The sequence below is a fragment of the Budorcas taxicolor genome, chromosome 16 (genome assembly GCF_023091745.1).
Source record: "Budorcas taxicolor isolate Tak-1 chromosome 16, Takin1.1, whole genome shotgun sequence".
In the NCBI taxonomy this organism is placed as follows: Eukaryota; Metazoa; Chordata; class Mammalia; order Artiodactyla; family Bovidae; genus Budorcas; species Budorcas taxicolor.
In genome coordinates this window covers 34,733,995-34,753,367 of record NC_068925.1, presented here as the reverse complement: position 1 = coordinate 34,753,367, position 19,373 = coordinate 34,733,995, and the positions used below count along the sequence as shown (strand labels likewise).

General features: G+C 36.9%; 1 protein-coding gene across 1 annotated transcript in view; it reads left to right on the top strand.

Moving 5' to 3' along the window:
- Positions 1 to 19,373, top strand: part of SDCCAG8 (SHH signaling and ciliogenesis regulator SDCCAG8) — a 239,901-nt gene that overhangs the window by 40,407 nt on the left and 180,121 nt on the right. The window contains exons 7-9 of the mRNA XM_052653987.1: positions 1,978 to 2,042; positions 5,137 to 5,325; positions 17,332 to 17,470. Coding sequence (XP_052509947.1) covers positions 1,978 to 2,042; positions 5,137 to 5,325; positions 17,332 to 17,470 — 393 coding nt within the window. The remainder of the gene's footprint in view (positions 1 to 1,977; positions 2,043 to 5,136; positions 5,326 to 17,331; positions 17,471 to 19,373) is intronic.

Sequence of the window (19,373 nt, the reverse complement as noted above, 5' to 3'; positions counted from 1 at the left end):
AGAATTGATGCTTTTGAACTGTGATGTTGGAGAAGACTCTTGAGAGTCTTCATCCAGGTGGCCACATAATGTTGAGCAGAGTTCCCTGTGCTACACAGTAGGTCCTTGTAGGTTATCCATTTTAAATATAACAGTGTGTACATGTCGATCCAAGCTCTATAACTATCTCTTGAGAGTCCCTTGCACTGCAAGGAGATGCATCCTAAAGGAAATCAGTCCTAAATATTCATTGGAAGGCCTGATACTGAAGCTGAAGTTCCAATTCTTTGGTCACCTGATGCGAAGAACTGACTCATTGGAAAAGACGCTGATGCTGGGAACGATTGAAGACAGGAGGAGTAGGGGATAACAGAGAATGAGATGGTTGAATGGCATCACCAACTTGATAGGCATGAGTTTGAGCAAGCTCCGGGAGTTGGTGATGGACAGGGAAGCCTGGTGTGCTGCAGTTGATGGGGACATAAAGAGTTGGAGACAACTGAGCAACTGAACTGAACTGAAATCACTTGGCTATACACCTGAAACACTTAATATTGTAAGTCAACTATACTTAATAAAAATAAATAAAATTTAACACTAAAGAGAAACAAATTCTATGAATTATGCTTGTTTACAACTTTGTACTAAATATTTTCTATCTTTGCTGCTTGATTACTCTTTTTTTTAACTTTTTATATTGGAGTATCACCAATTAACAATGTTATAATAGTTTCAGGTGTACAGCAAAGGGACTCAGACATACATATACATGTATCCATTCTCCCTTAAATTCCCCTCCCATCCAGGTGGCCACATGATGTTGAGCAGAGTTCCCTGTGCTACGCGGTAGGTCCTTGTAGGTTATCCATATTAAATATAACAGTGTGCACATGTCGATCCAAGCTCTATATCTTTCCCCCCATTCTTCCCCCTAATGGCAAACATTAGTTCATTCTCTAAGTCTGTGAGTCTGTTTCTGTTTTGTAAGTAGCTACTTCATGACTCTTGTTCATCAGCTTATCTGCTATTTATTTGCAATGTCTTCATTTGTGATGATCTCTTTTACATATCCTTCAGTGTAATATAAGATTCAGTGCTGATAAAAAGATTTCAATATTCATCCAGTGCTTCAGCTATGTAGAGGCTTTTATTTAGTTGTAGGTACTAAATAAAAGTCTTCATATATTCATTCTTCTCACTGACCACCTTACCTAATCAGCTCATCTCTATCTACTCTCCCATGTAGCATTCTACATTCTAGTGATACTGAACTACTTATTGACCAGATATATAGCACACTTTCTCCAGTCACTGAGCCTTTTGCTCTATTGGAAATTATCCAAGTCTTAGCATCTCTTCAAATGAAGCCTTCTCTACTTCTCTTCAGCTAAATTATAAGTTCCTGCCTTTTCTATTTCATTTTACCTTCTGTATTTTCACTAGTGTAAACTGTATATAATTATATTTGTTCATCTGTCTTGCTATTTCTGCTTAGAATATAAGCTCTTGGAGGTAGCAGTGTTTTTATCTTAGAATTAAAGAAAAACTGGATATCAGCTGAGGCTTGTGGATTATATATCACTTTGGTCTATCATACTGTGATTTATAACTTTTATCATTCATCCAACACATATTAATATTTTTTGGTGCTTCAGCTATGCAGCAATCACAATAGGAGATTCCAGGAAGATTTGATCTTGCCCTCATGGACTTTATGGGCTATAATTGGTTTTGCCCAGAGTCATACTTTTAAAAATAAGAACTGGTTTATGCAGTTTGGAAAAAAAACTTTTTTATTGGTAATCACCATTTTATGACTCAGTAGTTCTTTGCAGGCTTTCACTCAATAAAAATAAAGTGTTTGGAGTGGATAAGGGAAAGTGATTCCAGAGAGGGCACATTGATTTTCCTCCTGGGTAAAAAGAAATAACTGATTTTAATATTAATAATTAAAACACAGGACATGGACAAAATGCACATTTTTTTTCTTTTCTAAAGGAGAGACTAAAACTTACTTATGAGGAAAAGAGTGAAATCCTGGAATCTCAATTGACGTTTTTGAGGTAAAGTATTATCATCTACTTAAAGTCATTGGCAAAATCATAATGATCTTAAAAATATGTTTGAATGTTTACTGAAATTTCAGTTTTAGTCAATATAGAAACTGCTTGATATTATTTTATATACACTACATGAAATTTCCTCAGATTAGTGAAGGCTAAAGGGATTTGTGAGGTCCTTTTTCAAATCCTGTTTCAAAGAAATGTGAGCTAAATTATAAAATTTATCCCTTCATCAGTTGTAAAATATTATGTTTTCATATAGAAAAAGGAATTAGTAGCTCATCTTATAGAAATTATGCTTTTAAAATAAAATAATATAAATAAAGCACTGTAATTTTCAAATTACAAGCAAGTTTTTTTTTTTTCTTCTGTAGGAGGTCTTCATCTAATTTTAAAATTGCAACAGTAGTATAATAGTTTGAGTTTTTATATCCTTGGCAGATTTGAGTATATACAAATTTTCATGTACTTTTTGATATGTTTTCAAAAATCCCAATAGAGCCTATATATTATAGATTAACCATTACTGATTTGTTCTATATTATGAGTAGGAAAAGATACAGGTATTAATTTTTTAAGTTACGGGTTAATTGAAATAGTGGTAATGAAATCTTTTCTAATGAAATAACGTTTAAAATATTTTTCGAATTTTATTTTAGTAAATTTTATTTTTGAAATAAAATTTAACATTAAATTTTTCAGGCCATATATTGTCTAGAGCTGTAACTGAAGTACTACCGAGAACCAGAACTCATGGCTTTTTGCTACAAATGTAGTTATTCATTTATTTTAATATATTCTTAGGCCTTTCATGCCTTATAAGGTTGAGAATTTCTGTAGAGACTCTTGTTTTTTCATGAAGAAACCTAAACTTTTATAAAATGGTCTATTTTTTGCTTTCTTGCTTTGCTATAGTTTGATTTCTATTGTGTTTTGGTTCTTCAGTATTTAGTGATATATTTCTAGCTCACTATTTTATGGGAATATGACTTATTTTGTTCCATTCACAATTCAACTCTGCAGTCTTGCATTGCACTAAAATATCACCTTGCAATGGACCAGACTTTGTTCCCTGCATTCTTGTTTCTTCATTTTTTTTTTAGCATAATTTAAGATTATTTAAAGAAACATTTTCTTAAAGAAAGAAAGAAAATCACTGCTCTTGGAAACTCTAGTTTTATGTTACCTATTTTTTAAATTTTCTGTTTGCCTTTTCATGAAACTGAATCTACTTGAGTGTTTTGATTTTGAAGCTGACAGAAATAGTAGTGGAGACTCTGACTTTGGAATATACTTCTGAAGTTCTTTTTATAAAGCTTTCGAAAGTCAGACTGTGCTGCTGTTCAGTCACTAAGTCGTGTCCAGCTCTTGGTGACCCCTTGGACTGCAGTGTGCCAGGCTTCTCTCTCCTTCACCATGTCCCACAGTTGGCTCTGACTCATGTACATTGAGTTGGTGATGCCATCCAACCATCAGACTTTTTCTGCATGATACTTAAAAGGAAACATTATGTTGTAGATATTATCTTGGGAAAAAGATATAAACAGCTCCTTTTTTTCTGCTTCAGAGTGTCATTAGATTTGCTTTTTTTTTTTTTTTAACCTTTAGATGGCCCGTAGATCTTTCCACCTCTTCCAGGCTGTCTGAAAGCTCCCCAAATCCCAAGAGTCGACGAAGTGTGTAACAGCCAGATGTCTTGACTGTTGGCTTCTCCTTTGTGACAGGGAACAAATTAGGATGGCTATAGATCCCTGAATTTATCTATAGAGAGTAGTCTGAGCCAGAGATAAAGTGCCTGCCTTCTGCAGTCTTAAGAATTTAAGAACAATTTCTTTAAGTTAGGACTTTAAAAAAAAAATACAATATGAAAGGGATATGTGTGCAAGGAAGCTCAGTTACCTAAGGTGACTTTACCAAAGCATTTTAGGGAAGGGGAAGGAAAATACAATCCATATACTGGTCATTTAATCCTTAACAGATCAACATAGAGAAAAACCTTATCCAGGAACTAACCCATTAAAACAAACAAAGAACACAAACGCACAATTCCTCTGCCCTTTCATTATCAAGCTGTATATTTCCAGCCAATAGCTGCTACTTGTGAAATCTTATGTTTGTCGAATTCTGACTTCTTTCTGTAGAACTCTCTCAGTCCTTTGTAGAACTCTGTGGTTAGTTGATTTTTTTTACTGAAGGAAAAATGGGCAGTAATAAATTACTCATGCATAAAATCCATATCCTTTATGCAATCTTTTAAGGTTCTCTTTATAAATTTTAAAGAGTTAACACTTGAAATAGGATATTTCCCTCAATTTAAGGATATTGTGTTATCCCTTTATTGAGAATAACTATTTAGGATTTGTATTTGGAGTTTTATTTTTGGGAAGAGATGGGATCCCTTGTAAAGAGAGCCAGTATCGGAGGCACACTAGTCTGTGTTAAAATCTTAAAACAACTTTAATATTTTCAAGTCTCACTTTATTCAAAGGGTCAGTTCGGATAATCACATCTACATCTCTGGGTTGTGGTAAGAATTAATGAGGTATTATATAAAAAGCACCTAAATAAGGTAAACACCAGTAAATGATCGTAGTTACCACTGTGATGATACGTTTAAAAGTAGTACACTTTTACCTGGACATTTTAAAAAAATTTTAATCAGATGATAATTGCTTTACTATGTTATATTGGTTTCTGCCTCACAGCAATGTGAATCATTCACATTGAGCCTCCCCTTCCTTCCTCCTTAGTCTCCCGGTCCCCAATCCCACCCCTCTAGGTTGTCACAGAGCTCTAGGTTGGGCTCCCTGTGTTAGATAGCAGCTTTCCACTATCTATCTATTTTCTATTTTACACGTGATAGTATATATATGTCGGGCTTCCCTGCTGGCTCAGAGGTTAAAGTGTTCTGCCTCCAATGAGGGAGACCCGGGTTTGATCCCTGGGTCGGGAAGATCCCCTGGAGAAGGAAATGGTAAACCACTCCAGTACTCTTGCCATCATAGTATATATATGTCAGTGCTGCTTTTTCAGTTTATGCTAACTTCTTCCCCTGCCATGTCCACTTGCTAAAGCTTTTTTCCCTTCTTTTTAGGAAAGACTTAGCTGAATATCAGAAAAACTGTGAAGATCTTAAAGAGCGACTAAAGCATAAAGAGTCTCTTCTTGCTGCTAATGTTTCTAACCGTGTTGGTGGTCTTTGTTTGAAATGTGCTCAGCATGAAGCTGTTCTTTCCCAAACCCATAATAACGTTCACATACAAACCATTGAAAGACTGACTAAGTAAGTATGCTTCTGTATGTGGGGTTGTTGGTAACATGGAAACCCACATCTCTAAATGGGCATTATAGTTTTTTCTCTCTCCATGCTAAATCACATGTGATCAATGTTAAGCTTCAAATAAAATGAATTTTCTAAGGTCCCTTCATTGTAGCTATATTAAAGAGAGAATATGTAGGTTCTGCCAACTGTGTATAATCTAGTCATTTTAGACAAATAATTTTATCTTTGTTGGTTTCAGTCTCATCTTTAAATGAGAGGATTGAAGTAGATAGCCTTTATAATTCTGTTCATTTCTATGACTCTGTAATTGAAGATCCAGCACTATTCATAACAGCACTGAGTTTGAGAGAAATTCTCTTGATTTTGGCCGATTTCAGATTTCCCTGATGTAGTATAAAGTGAGCTTTTTTTTTTCAAGTCTTTAATATGTGCTTGTCATGAAGAATATTATGAGTACACTGGAAGAAGGATCCACTGTATCCCATTTGTTAATATTTGAGGATTGATCAGGGACAAATTACAAGTGAGCTTTTATGGAGCCAAAGTTTTCATCTAGGCTGAAATATTACAGTTTTCTGGGTACATCTTTTTTGTTTTGTTTTCACAATTCCAGAGGAAGCCTTTTCCTATGAAAATTTTATTCTGTAGAAGTTTAGGATTATTATTTAATACAGTATCCAGTGATGATTTATAGTGGGTATTCCCTGTCACATGCCCTCTGCTTTTTTCTGTGCTCAGGGTCACCTTTTTCTGTCTTCTTGGGTTCATTTAAATAGCCCAAACATCACTTCCTCATAGAAGTATTCTCTCACCAGCCTTACCCCATTTTGTCCTCAATTGACTTAGCCTCCTTCCTTCTGTAACTTTATAATATATTGTGTATACTTGCAGGTAGCAACTGTGTTTTATTTCTGTATCCCTGGCTTCTAGAAGAGTACCTGGGCTGTAGCAGACACTCAGTGAATTGCTGTTTATATGGGCATTTATTGTTAACATCAGTTCAGTTCAGTCGCTCAATCGTGTCCAACTCTTTGTGATCCCATGGACTGCAGCACACCAGGCCTCCCTGTCCATCATCAGCTCCCAGAGTTTGCTCAAACTCATGTCCATTGAGTTGGTGATACCATCCAACCATCTCATCCTTTGTCATCCCCTCCTCCTCCCACCTTCAATCTTTCCCAGCATCAGGGTCTTTTCAAATGAGTCAGTTCTTTGCATCAGGTGGCCAAAGTATTGGAGTTTCAGCTTCAGCATCAGTCCTTCCAATGAATATTCTGGACTGATTTCCCTTAGGATGGACTGGTTGGATCTCCTTGTAGTCCGAGGGATTCTCAAGAATCTTCTCCAACACCACAGTTCAAAAGCATCAATTCTTCGGAGCTCAGCTTTCTTAATAGTCCAACTCTCACATCCATATATGACTACTGGAGAAACCATAGCCTTGACTAGACAGACCTTTGTTGGCAAAGTAATGTCTCTGCTTTTTAATACATTGTCTAGGTTGGTCATAACTTTGTTAACATCAGAGATCCTCTAATTGGAACTGGTGTCAAGAATGAGAAGACTTGGTCATTAAAGTCAGTTTTGACCTTTGGATGAAAGAATTTACTTCCCTGAGTTTGAAGTCTTCCTTTGTTTTGGTGAATGATATTCAATACCACCTCTTGGAATATTATGGATGCAGCTTAGCCTTGTGACTTGAGTGTTAGCTTTTGAGTCAAACTGCCTGGATCTGTACTTTGGTTCTACTAACAGCTTACTTTGTTTAGGGCTTTCCTGGTGGCTCAGTTGGTAAAGAATCTGCCTGTAGTACAGGAGACCACCTGCAATGCAGGAGACCTGGGTTCAATCCTCTCATGCCTCAATTCCCCCACTTGAAAATGGAGGTAAAAGTGCCTAATAGTATTATTTTTGAGGGAACATCAAATGCATACCTATATATTGCTTCAAACCTTTCCTGCAATATTATAAATGCTCTATAAATATTAAAACCCATCTGTACCTCCTATACTTGGAAGTAGTAAAAATGTTCCACAACCATGGTTTCTACATGTGACTAATTTATTGGTTGTTATATAAAAACTAAATTTCTCCACTGGTACTTTTCATGATCTGCACTGATGGCCTTGCTTCTTGTTAAATATTATATTAATTTTTAAATATAATATTAACTTATTCCTATTTATTACATATTGGCTTCCCAGGTGGCTTAGTGATAAAGAATCCACCTGCCAATGCAGGAGATGCAGGTTGGGTCAGAAAAATTCCCTAGAGAAGGAAATGGCAACCCACTCCAGTATTCTTGCCTGGAAACTTCCATGGACAAAGGAGCCTGGCAGGCTACAGTCCATGGGGTTGCAAAGGATCGGACGCAACTGAGCACACACACTAGTATTTCATATAGTGACAATTTATTAAATGTATGTTAAATATATTTTCAGATACAACTGATGTGTAAAAACATTTCTAATATACCAAGGATTGTACCAGGAAATTTAAAACATAATGTCTTTTAATCTTAGTGAAACATTGATGAGGTAAGTAGATTGCCATCATTCTACAACTAAGGAAACTGAGACTCAGAGAAGTTAAAAATTTGCTTGTTTATATTTGAAAAAAGAATGGAATCATACTTCACAAAAGTAAATTCAAGATGGTTTAAAGACCTAGATATGACTTCTAGACTACAAAAGTATTAGGAGAAAATATAGAAAAACCTCTTTATGGACTTGGGCTAATTAAAGTTCTGAGCATGATGAGGAAAGTAAGCCAAAAGGGGAAATAAAATGTTACATTTGACTCCACTAACACAAAAACTTACTTATGATACAATATTGCAAACTAAACTAAAAGATAGGAAAATACTTATATTTTATAAAAATAAATTTTTGGTACAATGTATAAATAATTTCTTTGAAAAACAGAAAAGAGAAACTTCCCAGTTGCAAAGTAGGTGTAGGTTAGGAATTGGTAAGCAATAAAAGAGGATGATAATGCACAAGTTAAGTATTCATTCATTTTTTTTTTTATTGAAGTGTAATTGACCCACGATACCATGTTAGTCCCAGGTGTACAACATAGTGATTTGATAATTCTATACATTACGAAATGATCACCACAATAAGTCTAGTTATACCTGTCACCATGTAAAATTATTACAGTATTATTAACTGTATTTCCCACACTCTACATTTCATCCTTTTGACTTGTTTTAAGTTACAAAATAAATAATCTTAATCTCATTTACCTATTTTACTCATCTTCCCAAAACCCTCCCCTCTGGCAACCACTTGTTTGTATCTGATTCTGTTTCTGTTCTGTTACATTAGTTCATTTGTTTTGTTATTCAGATTCTCCAAACATAAATGAAATCATATTTTATTGTCTGACTTATTTTACTTAGCATAATACCCTCTAAGTCCATCCATATTATTGCATATGGCAAGATTTCATTTCCTTTCATTCAGCCATTGTATTGCTGAGTAATATTTCATTGTTTATGCCTGTGTATTTATACACATATACCTCATCCTCTTTAATCTGTTCTTTGATGGACATGTATGTTGCTTCTGTATAATGGCTGTTCGAAAGAAGGCTGCAGTGAACATAGGGGCATCTACATCCTTCTGGATTTCTGTTTCTGTTTTCTTCTGAAAACTACGTAGAAGTGGATTTTCTGGATTGTATGGTAGTTCTTTTGATACTTTTAATTTTTCAAGGAACTTTCATACTGTTTTACCTAACAGCTTACTAATTTACATTTCTCCCAACAGTGCTCTAGAGTTGCCTTTTCTTCCATCTTTGCCAACATTTGTTATTTGTTGTCATTTTGCCATTTAAGCTATTCATTCTGTTATTATTCAAGAAAATGGTGGTGGTGTTATTATTTAAGAAAATGGTGGTCACTAAGTTGTGTCCAACTTTTGCAACCCCATGGACTATAATCCACCAGGCTCCTCTGTCCATGGGATTTTTCAGGCAAGAATACTAGAATCTGTTGCCATCTCCTTCTCCAGAGGATCTTCCTGACACAGGGATAAAACCTGCATCTCCTGTATTACACGTGAATTCTTTACTGCTGAGTCACCAACAAAGCCTCATTCAAATACTGAAAATACAAGTTTAAAAATACCAGTTTAAAAATGCCAACTATCAAACTGGTGAAAATTTTAAAAAGACTAGTGGTCTCAGGAATTGATGAGGCTATGAATAAGTCTGTATTTTCATACACTGCTAGTGGAACTGTAGATTGACACTATTTGAGGGTGATTTAGCACTGTTCATTAATATTTAAATTGTGTATTACATGTTTCAAAATCTACACTAGAGAATGTGTGTATGTAATAATAGGGCATTTGTAGGAAACTCTATTTGCAGCATTATTTGTAATGCTGTTGTGATACTGTCATTTGATAAGAAATACATATTTTTGTCTTCATTTCCCATTCTTTGCATAGAACTCCTGAAACTTCTGTATTTTTCTAAGTGGTAAAAGCAATAAGTATGTATTTTGTACGAACATTTGTGTTTTGTCCTCTGCTTCTGCAATAGGTTGTTATTGTTAAGCCCATGAGTTTATATTAAGTAGATGACTTTTAACTAAGGATGAGAATGCTGGTTGCCACAGAAACCATCCATGTAATTAGAAGATTGGAATTTTCAGTCTCTGCTTCCCAACCTTTAGGAAGGGAAAGAGCTGGAGATGGAGTCCAGGCATCAGTGGCCAGTGATTTAATCAATCACGCCTATGGAACTTCTATACAAACTCTAAACAATGGAGTTTAGGGAGCTTCTGGATTGGTCAACACATTGAGTACTAGAATGTGACACCAGACAGGATGTGGAAGCTCCACACGCCTTCCCACATACCTTTGTCTAGTGATCTCTTCTATTATCTGTTCATGAGTTGAATTTTTTATAATAAGTGAGCAATATTTAAGGAAAACACTTTCCTGAGTTCTGTGAGCTGTTCTAGTAAATTATTTTGTACTGGAAAGGATCATGGAAATCTATGGTTTTTGGTCAGAAGAGATACAAGGTACCTGGGACTTACAATTGGAACCTAAAGTTGAGATTGTTTTGTGGGACTGAGCCGTAACCTGCAGGGTTTGTGTCAATTCCAGGCAGTTAGTATCAGAATGGAGTTAGTAGCCACTCAGAATTAGAGAATTGCTATGTGTGGAAAATCTACAAATGTGGTAGCAGAAGTATTGTGAGTATAGAAACTATAGAAGAAAACGATAGGTTTTCCTTTTAGATGTAAACAACCTAAATATCCCTCAAAGAAGAATAAGGGGACTTCAGTTTAGATAAAGTATGAAATTTTATGTACAAAAAAAAAAAAAGAATGAAGTAGATCTGTATGTACTGATGTTCAACTAAGCTCTAAAATATGTTATTGAAGAAAAAAATGAAAAAAGATGAGAAAGACATACCTGGCAGGAAACTATCTGTATTTTTTTAGAGGCTCACTCACAACCAGGTGAATACATGTGCATAGAAAAAGATGCAAAAGAATAATCACAATATTTAACAGTGTACCACTGGAGAAGTAGAAGAAGGCATTGAAACTGACAGTGTTTGTTAAGCAGTCTCTAACCACTGTTGTTGTTCAGTTGCTAAGTTGTGTCTGACTCTTTGTGACCCCATGGACTGCAGCACGCCAGGCTCTCCCATCCTTCACTATCTCCCACAGTGTCCTCAGATTCCTGCCCATTGAGTCTGTAATGCTTTCTAACCATCTCGTCCTCTGCTGCCCTCTTCTCCTCCTGCACTCAGTCTTTGCCAGCATCACGGTCTTTTCCACTGAGTCAGCTCTCCACATCAGGTGGCCAAATTTTTGGAGCTTCAGCGTCAGTCCTTCCAATGAATACTCAGGATTGATTTCCTTTAGGATTGACTGGTTTGATCTCTTTGCAGTCCAAGAGACTCTTAAGAGTATTCCCTAGCACCACAATTCGAAGCATCAATTCTTTGGCACTCAGCCTTTTTTATGGTCCAGCTCTCACATCTATACATAACTCCTGGAAAAGCTATAGCTTTACTATATGGACTTTGTTGGCAAAGTGATGTGTCTGCTTTTTAATACATTGAAATTTTAATTACCAATTTTAACCATATTGGTAATTAATTTATTATGAGAAGAATGTAATGAAAGATTAATTTTAAATGGAAAAAGCATATTCAAAGTCATGCAGATGAAGAGGATATTCTAAGATAAACTAGTCAGGCAAAACCAGTCAGCAAATAAAAAGCAGTGTTTCTTTTTCCTATTATACTGATTTCATATTATCCTTCTGGGTTATAAGTAAAATGTCTTAAAAGGAAGCTACAATGTTTACACTGATTCCAAGCCTGGCAGTCATTTAGAAATTAGATTCTTGCCCAGTTACATATTCCTTTGTCTCTATCCTATATTTCAGCTCTTAGTCTCTTAGAATAAATGTCAACCTTTTCAGTTCAGTTTTCAGCTTTGTCAGCATGTCATTGACTCATATTCTACTTTAATAACAGTATACTGTGGAAGGCTTCTAGTTTTACTGTCAATGAAAATCATTGTCTGTATTATTCCCATGGCCTAAGCTGGTGTTCAGTTTCTTTCAATTTACTAATGCAGAAAGCTAAATATTGAATGTTATGCTGACTTTGAAGAGTGGCCAAAACTTTTTAGGTTTGATTTCTAGTTTTAAGCATAATTAAGAGGCCTGAACCCTCAATGGACTGTACTGTAGTATTTCCTGCATGACTCTAGTGTGAAATTTTTGAAGTTGTATCCCAAATATGATCAATTAAAAGTGTGTCTTGGTCTCTATTGAAAAATGTAGTATTGTGGTACCAATTTCAAGCTACTTTGTTGATTTTTTAGCTTGTAATATATGATATATATATATGTAATATATGATATATATATGTAATATATGATATATATGACACAACACTAGTGAAAGTAGTGAAAATGTTAGTTGCTCAGTCGTGTCCGACTCTTTGTGACCCCATGGACTGTAGCCCACCAGGCTTCTCTGTCCATGAAGTTTTCTAGGCAAGAATACTGGAGTGTATTGCCATTCCCTTCTCCAGGGGATCTTCCAAACCCAGGAATCAAACCCAGGTCTTCTGCATTGCAGGCAGATTCTTTACTATCTGAGCCACCAGGGAGGCCCCCATGATACAACATTGGATAGCTGAAAAGGAGAGGATCAGAACAACTTGAAGACCAGACTGCCTGTGTTTGCAGTGTTTTATTAGGACCCTTGAAACTTTTTGGAGAGAAAATTTAACAACTTTTGAGTTCATCGGATATATTTTAAAAGATAGCTTGAAGTCCTTATAGTATTTCTTAATTTCTGCCTTTCACTTAGTCCTCAGTATGTCATAAAGTAGGTAAGAGCAACAATAACCTTTCTTTCTTAATGATCAAAGTATTTACAAATGGGAATCAAGATGGAACTGCTTTGTATTAAATTCCTGCCTGTAGCTCACAGTGCCTTGAAGGAACCTCAGTGTATTTTTCAGAAATGATTACTACTGTACTGATCCCGGGACTTCAGTCCAGCTTGTGATTTGGGAATGGGTGATTGGCAATCTTCTGTATAGCTTGCTTTGCAACTATATTTCAGTTTTTAAAAAAGAAAATTAAAAAAACTAAGACTAACTGCTTAAGAATAAAAGAGAATTCATTATCTCTCTTACACACATACACAGAAAACCAAAAGAAAAAGAAAGACTGTAGTGGGAACTTCCCAGAAATGAGGAACAAGGAAATGTTGTAGTCAGCCTTCTAGACTTTCTTTTAAAAACAGTGATGTTTAGTAAATCTTAAAACTGCTAATAACTGTGGAATAGCTTAGGAACTGAAGGAATTAAATATGGAGTACTCCATATTTCAAGATGAAGCTCGTGTACATATCAGACCACCTTCTCTCTTTTCCTTATTATAAACATTGGCCAAGATTATTCAGAGACTTTCTCAGTCCTTTTTGCTCTTATTGTTGCTCTAGGTTCCTTAAGTACTAGTTTCCTTAAATACTACATGATTGTTAGTTCATCCTAGAACCGACACCCCTGCTTCTTACTTCCTTTTCTGCCTCAGCTGCTCTGTCATCTGCATCGTGGCACGTTGCAGGATTAATGCTGTATTGCTTGCTTTGTTTGAAAAACTCCTTGATCACACTCATCAAAACATTCCCATGGTGTTTTTAAGCAGTTAAAGAACTTTTGCCATGGGAGATGGCCCTCTCACTCTCACAGTGATGTATCATGTGAGTTTGTACGACTTCCCATTGTAAGACGCTTGCTCAGGCCTGGCTTTGGGCTGGCACTGTGGACTAGGAGCAGCACTGCAGCTGACTGAGTAGTTAATCTGGGTAGCCAGAATTGACCATTTCTGAAGGACAGATAATGAGTGGTAGCATGGGGTTGAAGTAGAGGAGAAAAAAACTCAAGAAAATGTCAGCCAGATGAATATAGAAATGGGACAGGAAGCAGGGCTTATGTTGCACGCATGTTCATTCACTTCAGTCAGGTCCAGCTCTTTGCAACCCCATGGACTGTAGCCTGCTAGTCTTCTCTGTCCATGGAATTCTCCAGGCAAGAATACTGGATTTAGTTGCCATGCTCTTCTCCAGGGGATCTTCCCACCCCAGGGATCAAATCTTCCTCTCCTGCATCTTGTATGTTACAGGCAGATTCTTTACCTAGTGAGCCCCATGGGAAGCCTTATATTGAGGACAGGGCTAATATACCCAGAGTTGTTTTCTCAAGTGCTTGCTGTTCGATATGTGGGCTGGCTAAGTTGAAACAAAACAAATAAAAAATGCTGTGACTGAGTAGATGGTCGTGTGTGTTAGTCTCTCAGTCATGTCCCACTCTTTTGCAACCCCATGGACTATATAGCGTGCCAGGCTCCTCCGTCCATGGAATTATCCAGGCAAGAATACTGTGAGCAGGTAGGCATTCCCTTCTCCAGGGGAATCTTCCAGATCAAGGGATTGAACCCAGGTCTCCACATTGCAGGCAGATTCTTTACCATCTGAGCCACCAGGGAAGCCCTAAGTTGCCAAATTTAGATTGTCCTAAATTGCCAAAATTGCTAGTGGCACCTGTAAGCATATGTGTAATTTAAGTGTCTCTCCTGAACTTTTCAGATGGTCTGAGGGCCATCTTGAAGCATATATTACATTTCTTTTACAGAAAATTGGAATGTGTCAGTCCAGTGGTTGCATGAATTTTTAGTACAATTCTTTTACAGATTCACTGTTGAATGGTGACCTTAACAAAACATCAGTGTGTGTGTGTGTGTGTATGTTAGTTGCTCAGTCGTATCTGACTGTTTGTGACCCCATGGAGTGCAGCCCTTCAGGTGCCTCTGTCCATGGGATTCTCCAGGCAAGAGTACTGGAGTGGGTTGCCATTTCCTTCTCCAGGAGATCTTCCCAACCCAGGGATTGAACCCGAGTCTCCCACATTGTAGGCAGACGCTTTACCATCGGAGCCACCAGGGAAGCTCTCTAAATCGTCTAGTGACTTTTTAAATTTAGACATGGGAGACTTCCCTTGTAGTCCTGTGGTTAAGACTCTACGCTTCCCCAAAGGGGACATGGGTTCGATCCCTGGTGGGGGAACTATAAAAATTTTAACTGTAAAATATTAGAACTGTAGCAAAGTCATTATTCATTCATTTGTTATTTTGTCATTTGTTTCACTGAGTATGTACTGTGTGACAGACTACTCTTAGCAAGAGGATATACTAGAAATGGTTTAAATATATTAAGTGTAAGTCTCCTGTAAGAAGCAAATTTGTTAGAAACTTGATCCTATTGTGGCCTGTTTGTTAATATATATTCTGAGGTCTTTTGTTAATCTTTTTATTTGTAACTTCAGGTTTGATGATGGTATAGTATTAGGAACAGGTAAGAGTATCATTGAATAGAGACTTTGGTTTCTTAGTAGGTCTAGAACTTTAGGAAAGGTAACTATATGATGTTGACCTGTTATCCTTAAGAGTGAATTTTTATTTTCTACTTGGAAACATAGGTTCTAGTTGGGTTGCATATTCTCAATGAAGCTAGTCCCTTTTATGTTAGAGCCTTTTCTGAAATGCAAATAAATATGAATTTGATTTGTTTGTATTTTACTTAATATTTTTTACTCAACCAGAATAATCTTGCTTTGTTTCTTCCACGTTTTCACATAATTATTGTGTTTGTTTGATTATATTTGATCAAGATAATTCACTCCTTTTTCATTTCCTTTAGACAAAAAAATTATTTTTCTCAATTGAAAATAAGTGAATCAGGAAATTCTAAAATGAAGATCACTATGCTCCCACAAATTTTATGATACTTGCAGCAATTTATCCTTTTTTTTTTAACAAAAAGAGCTTTTATGAAACTGTTAATAATGTAACTTTGTTCAGTATTACATATTTTTAAAAATATGACTGTTTTCCAAATGCCACAAATAGTTTAAATTACTTTATTTTTAAGCAAATTTTTTAATCAAGACATTGGTCAATTTTGAAAGTAATTCAAACTCAGAGATTTAATCTTTTAAGTTAGGACTCCTTAAAATTTACTCTTTATTAATAGTTTACACAGTTGACTAGCAATAGTTCAGAACTTGGCAGTGAAAAGGAAGCTACAGCAGTTACTTCAACTGAATTTGAGATCACAGTTTAAAACCTGAGCTCTTTAACAAAGTATGGAATAGCATAAGTAACAGTCCAACTTACTTTTTTTGTTTGTTTTGTGTTAATAGAAAGTTTCCCACCTCACTTTTGGGGGGATCTATTGATCATTTTTATCCAGTGGATGAGTTCCAGATATCCTGAAATCTTTTATGTGGAATTTGCTTAAATTAATCCATGAGACTGGAACCTTGGTGCTGTTTTACATGCCAAAGCATTTTGGCATTCAGTTCAGTTCTGTCCCCAAGAAATAGCTTAGCTTTATGAGAATTGCTGAGAAGGGGGTAGAGCTAGGCAATGATCAAACCTAGGGGGGTAAGATTTTGTAAAATAACGAGTATTATGTGTAATCAAGGCATTTGAGTAATCCAGCAGTACTACCCATTGAAAGAAGAAATACTTTCACAAGTAGGTGAAAGTTTTTCATTTGTAAGTGAAGCTGCTTAGTCATGTCCGACTCTGAGAATCCATGGGCTGAACCTACCAGGCTCCTCTGACCATGGGATTTTCCAGGCAAGAATACTGGAGTGGGTTGCTATTTCCTTTTCCAGGGAATCTTCCTGACCCAGGGATCAGACCCGAGTCTCCTGAATTGCAGGCAAGCGCTTTACCATCTGAGCCAGCAGGGTAGCCAAGAAGTATCAAAAAGAGGGTTGTGAAGGAAGACGAAAAGAAAAAAAACAAGTTCGTTCTAGTAGAGCAGAGAGCCAGTAGTGCAAACAAAACCTCAGTAGTCCCTTCTTACCATGGTTACTTCTACTTTGAGGTACGATTCCCACCTTCCCTGATAGTTCAGTTGGTAGAGAATCCACCTGCAATGCAGGAGACCCCAGTTCAATTCCTGGGTGGGGAAGATTCACTAGAGAAGGGATAGGCTACCCACTCCAGTATTCTGGCCTGGAGAATTCCATGGATGGTATCATCCATAGGGTCACAGTCTGACACAACTGAGTGACCTTCATTCACACTTCCACAATTTTATTAGTTTTTTCTCCTTTTCTGCCGCCTACACTTAGCTTTTTAACTTAATTTCCTCTTTTCTGGGCTTTCCTGTGCAGCCCTCAGTGTGCCAGTCCTCTCCACAGTAGGTTGTTATCCAAGGCGGATGCAGTCCTGCCATGAATGCTCCCTGCTCTCTGGCCGTTCTGCTGCCCTCACCAAGTGAGGACAGAGAGTCTTTCTCTGGGGTGTGCTTGCACATGTGCTGGGCTGGCCTGCCCTGGCTCTTCTTCTAATACGTATCAATGCTTTTTCCTCCCTGACTTATGAATACTTGACCATTTGATCATATCTTGTTTTCAATGTTCTTTTTGTGCTGACAGAGAAAGAGATGACTTAATGTCTGCACTAGTTTCCGTGAGGAACAGCTTGACAGAGGTGCAGCAAAGAGAAGCAAGTGCTTATAAGCAGGTGAAACAAGCTGTGAAAATGACTGAAGAAGCCAGTTTTGAAAAAACCAAGGCAAGTCTAATAAGATTAAAATGAAAGCATGCCTTAATTCCTTTTTTTTTTCTTTTCTGAATACTTATTTGGTTATTCTCCATAACTAAACTTTTTTCCAAACACACAAAGTGGAAACCAGTTTGTTAGTATTGAATTTCTAAATTAAACAAATTTGCTCTTTGGAGAATTCTTATTCCTCTGCAAATTCTCTTGCTATATCACTATTGAAAGAACAGTACAATGTAATATGGTACTTTGAGAGAGTTGTATGCTTAACCTTTTCATTTGCCGATAATTTTTAATGCTAAGTGAAACTATTAACACCCATAGTGACCCATTTTTGTATGTTCATGTATGACTGAAGACAGATATTTTTTTCTCTGTCCCTGGGAAATTTTGAGAACATACCACAATAATAATATATGCGTATTTAATAGCATCTTTAGCTGTGAATTGGTATCCTTTGTGTGCTTAAGTCAAACACATTTAATGGTAATGATAATGTCAGTAATAGTTAACACAGTGATCAGGCAGTGTTCTAAGCACTTTGAATAGTAGGAGGTTACTGTTGATTCATTCCTTTTGGGGGCCACACCTTAAACCATTCAAGTTGCTGTGTGTTTTCTGTAGACACACTAGCCACACTTGAAGTACCTAGTAGCCACATGTAGCTGGTGATTACTATATTAGTCAGTGCAATATAGGGCATTTCCATTATCACAAAAAATGCTCTTAGATGGCATCGGTCTAAGCTATATAGTAGCATCACTATTTTATTGGGCTAACCAACTTCATATTAAACTTCTCCTCAGTCATTGCTTTATCCATTTTTCTCTGTCCAGTTCATCTTTAACTCTTCCTAGACCATTTGACCTTCATAGTGCCCCTATACCTTTTGAAAGTAATGTTCATTCTGACCAAATGCCCTAATATTTTATTATTTCTTCAAACACTCTTACTTCTTCATTTGTAATGAACTCTAGCTGCCCGTTGCTGGTATTATCACCCTCAAAACCCCCAGTGAAGCCCTTTGCTGTTCATCTCATCTCATTTGGCTATGATGGAAGAGGTTAGCATTCATATCACTCCATATTGCCATTTCCAGGCCTCTGTTATGGTTCAGTTCAGTTCAGTCACTCAGTCGTGTCCAACTCTTTGCGACCCCATGAATCGCAGCACGCCAGGCCTCCCTGTCCGTCACCAACTCCTGGAGTTCACTCAGACTCTTGTCCATCGAGTCTGTGATGCCATCCAGCCATCTCATCCTCTGTCGTCCCCTTCTCCTCCTGCCCCTAATCCCTCCCAGCATCAGAGTCTTTTCCAATGAGTCAACTCTTCGCATGAGGTGGCCAAAGTACTGGAGTTTCAGCTTTAGCATCATTCCTTCCAAAGAAATCCCAGGGTTGATCTCCTTCAGAATGGACTGGTTGGATCTCCTTGCAGTCCAAGGGACTCTCAAGAGTCTTCTCCAACACCACAGTTCAAAAGCTTCAATTCTTCAGCGCTCAGCTTTCTTCAAACTCCAACTCTCACATCCATACATGACCACAGGAAAAACCATAGCCTTGTAAGCGTCTTTTAATCTCATGCCTGCAGTCACCATCTGCAGTGATTTTGGGGCCCCAAAAATTAAAGTCTGACACTGTTTCCGCTGTTTCCCCATGTATTTCCCAGGAAGTGATGGGACCAGATGTACCTACACCTTATTCCTCTTTTTTAAAAAATAGGTTTTTTTCTACTTTTATTATATATATATATCTTCATATATATATATATTTTACTTCTTTTGCCTGTGCTTGCTCTGGTACACAGACTCTTTACTGTGGCTCATGGTCTTCTCTAGTGGTGGTGTGTGGGCTCTAGACTGGGTGGGCTTGGTAGTTGCAGCAGACAGGCTTAATTGCAGTATGTGGGAATCTTA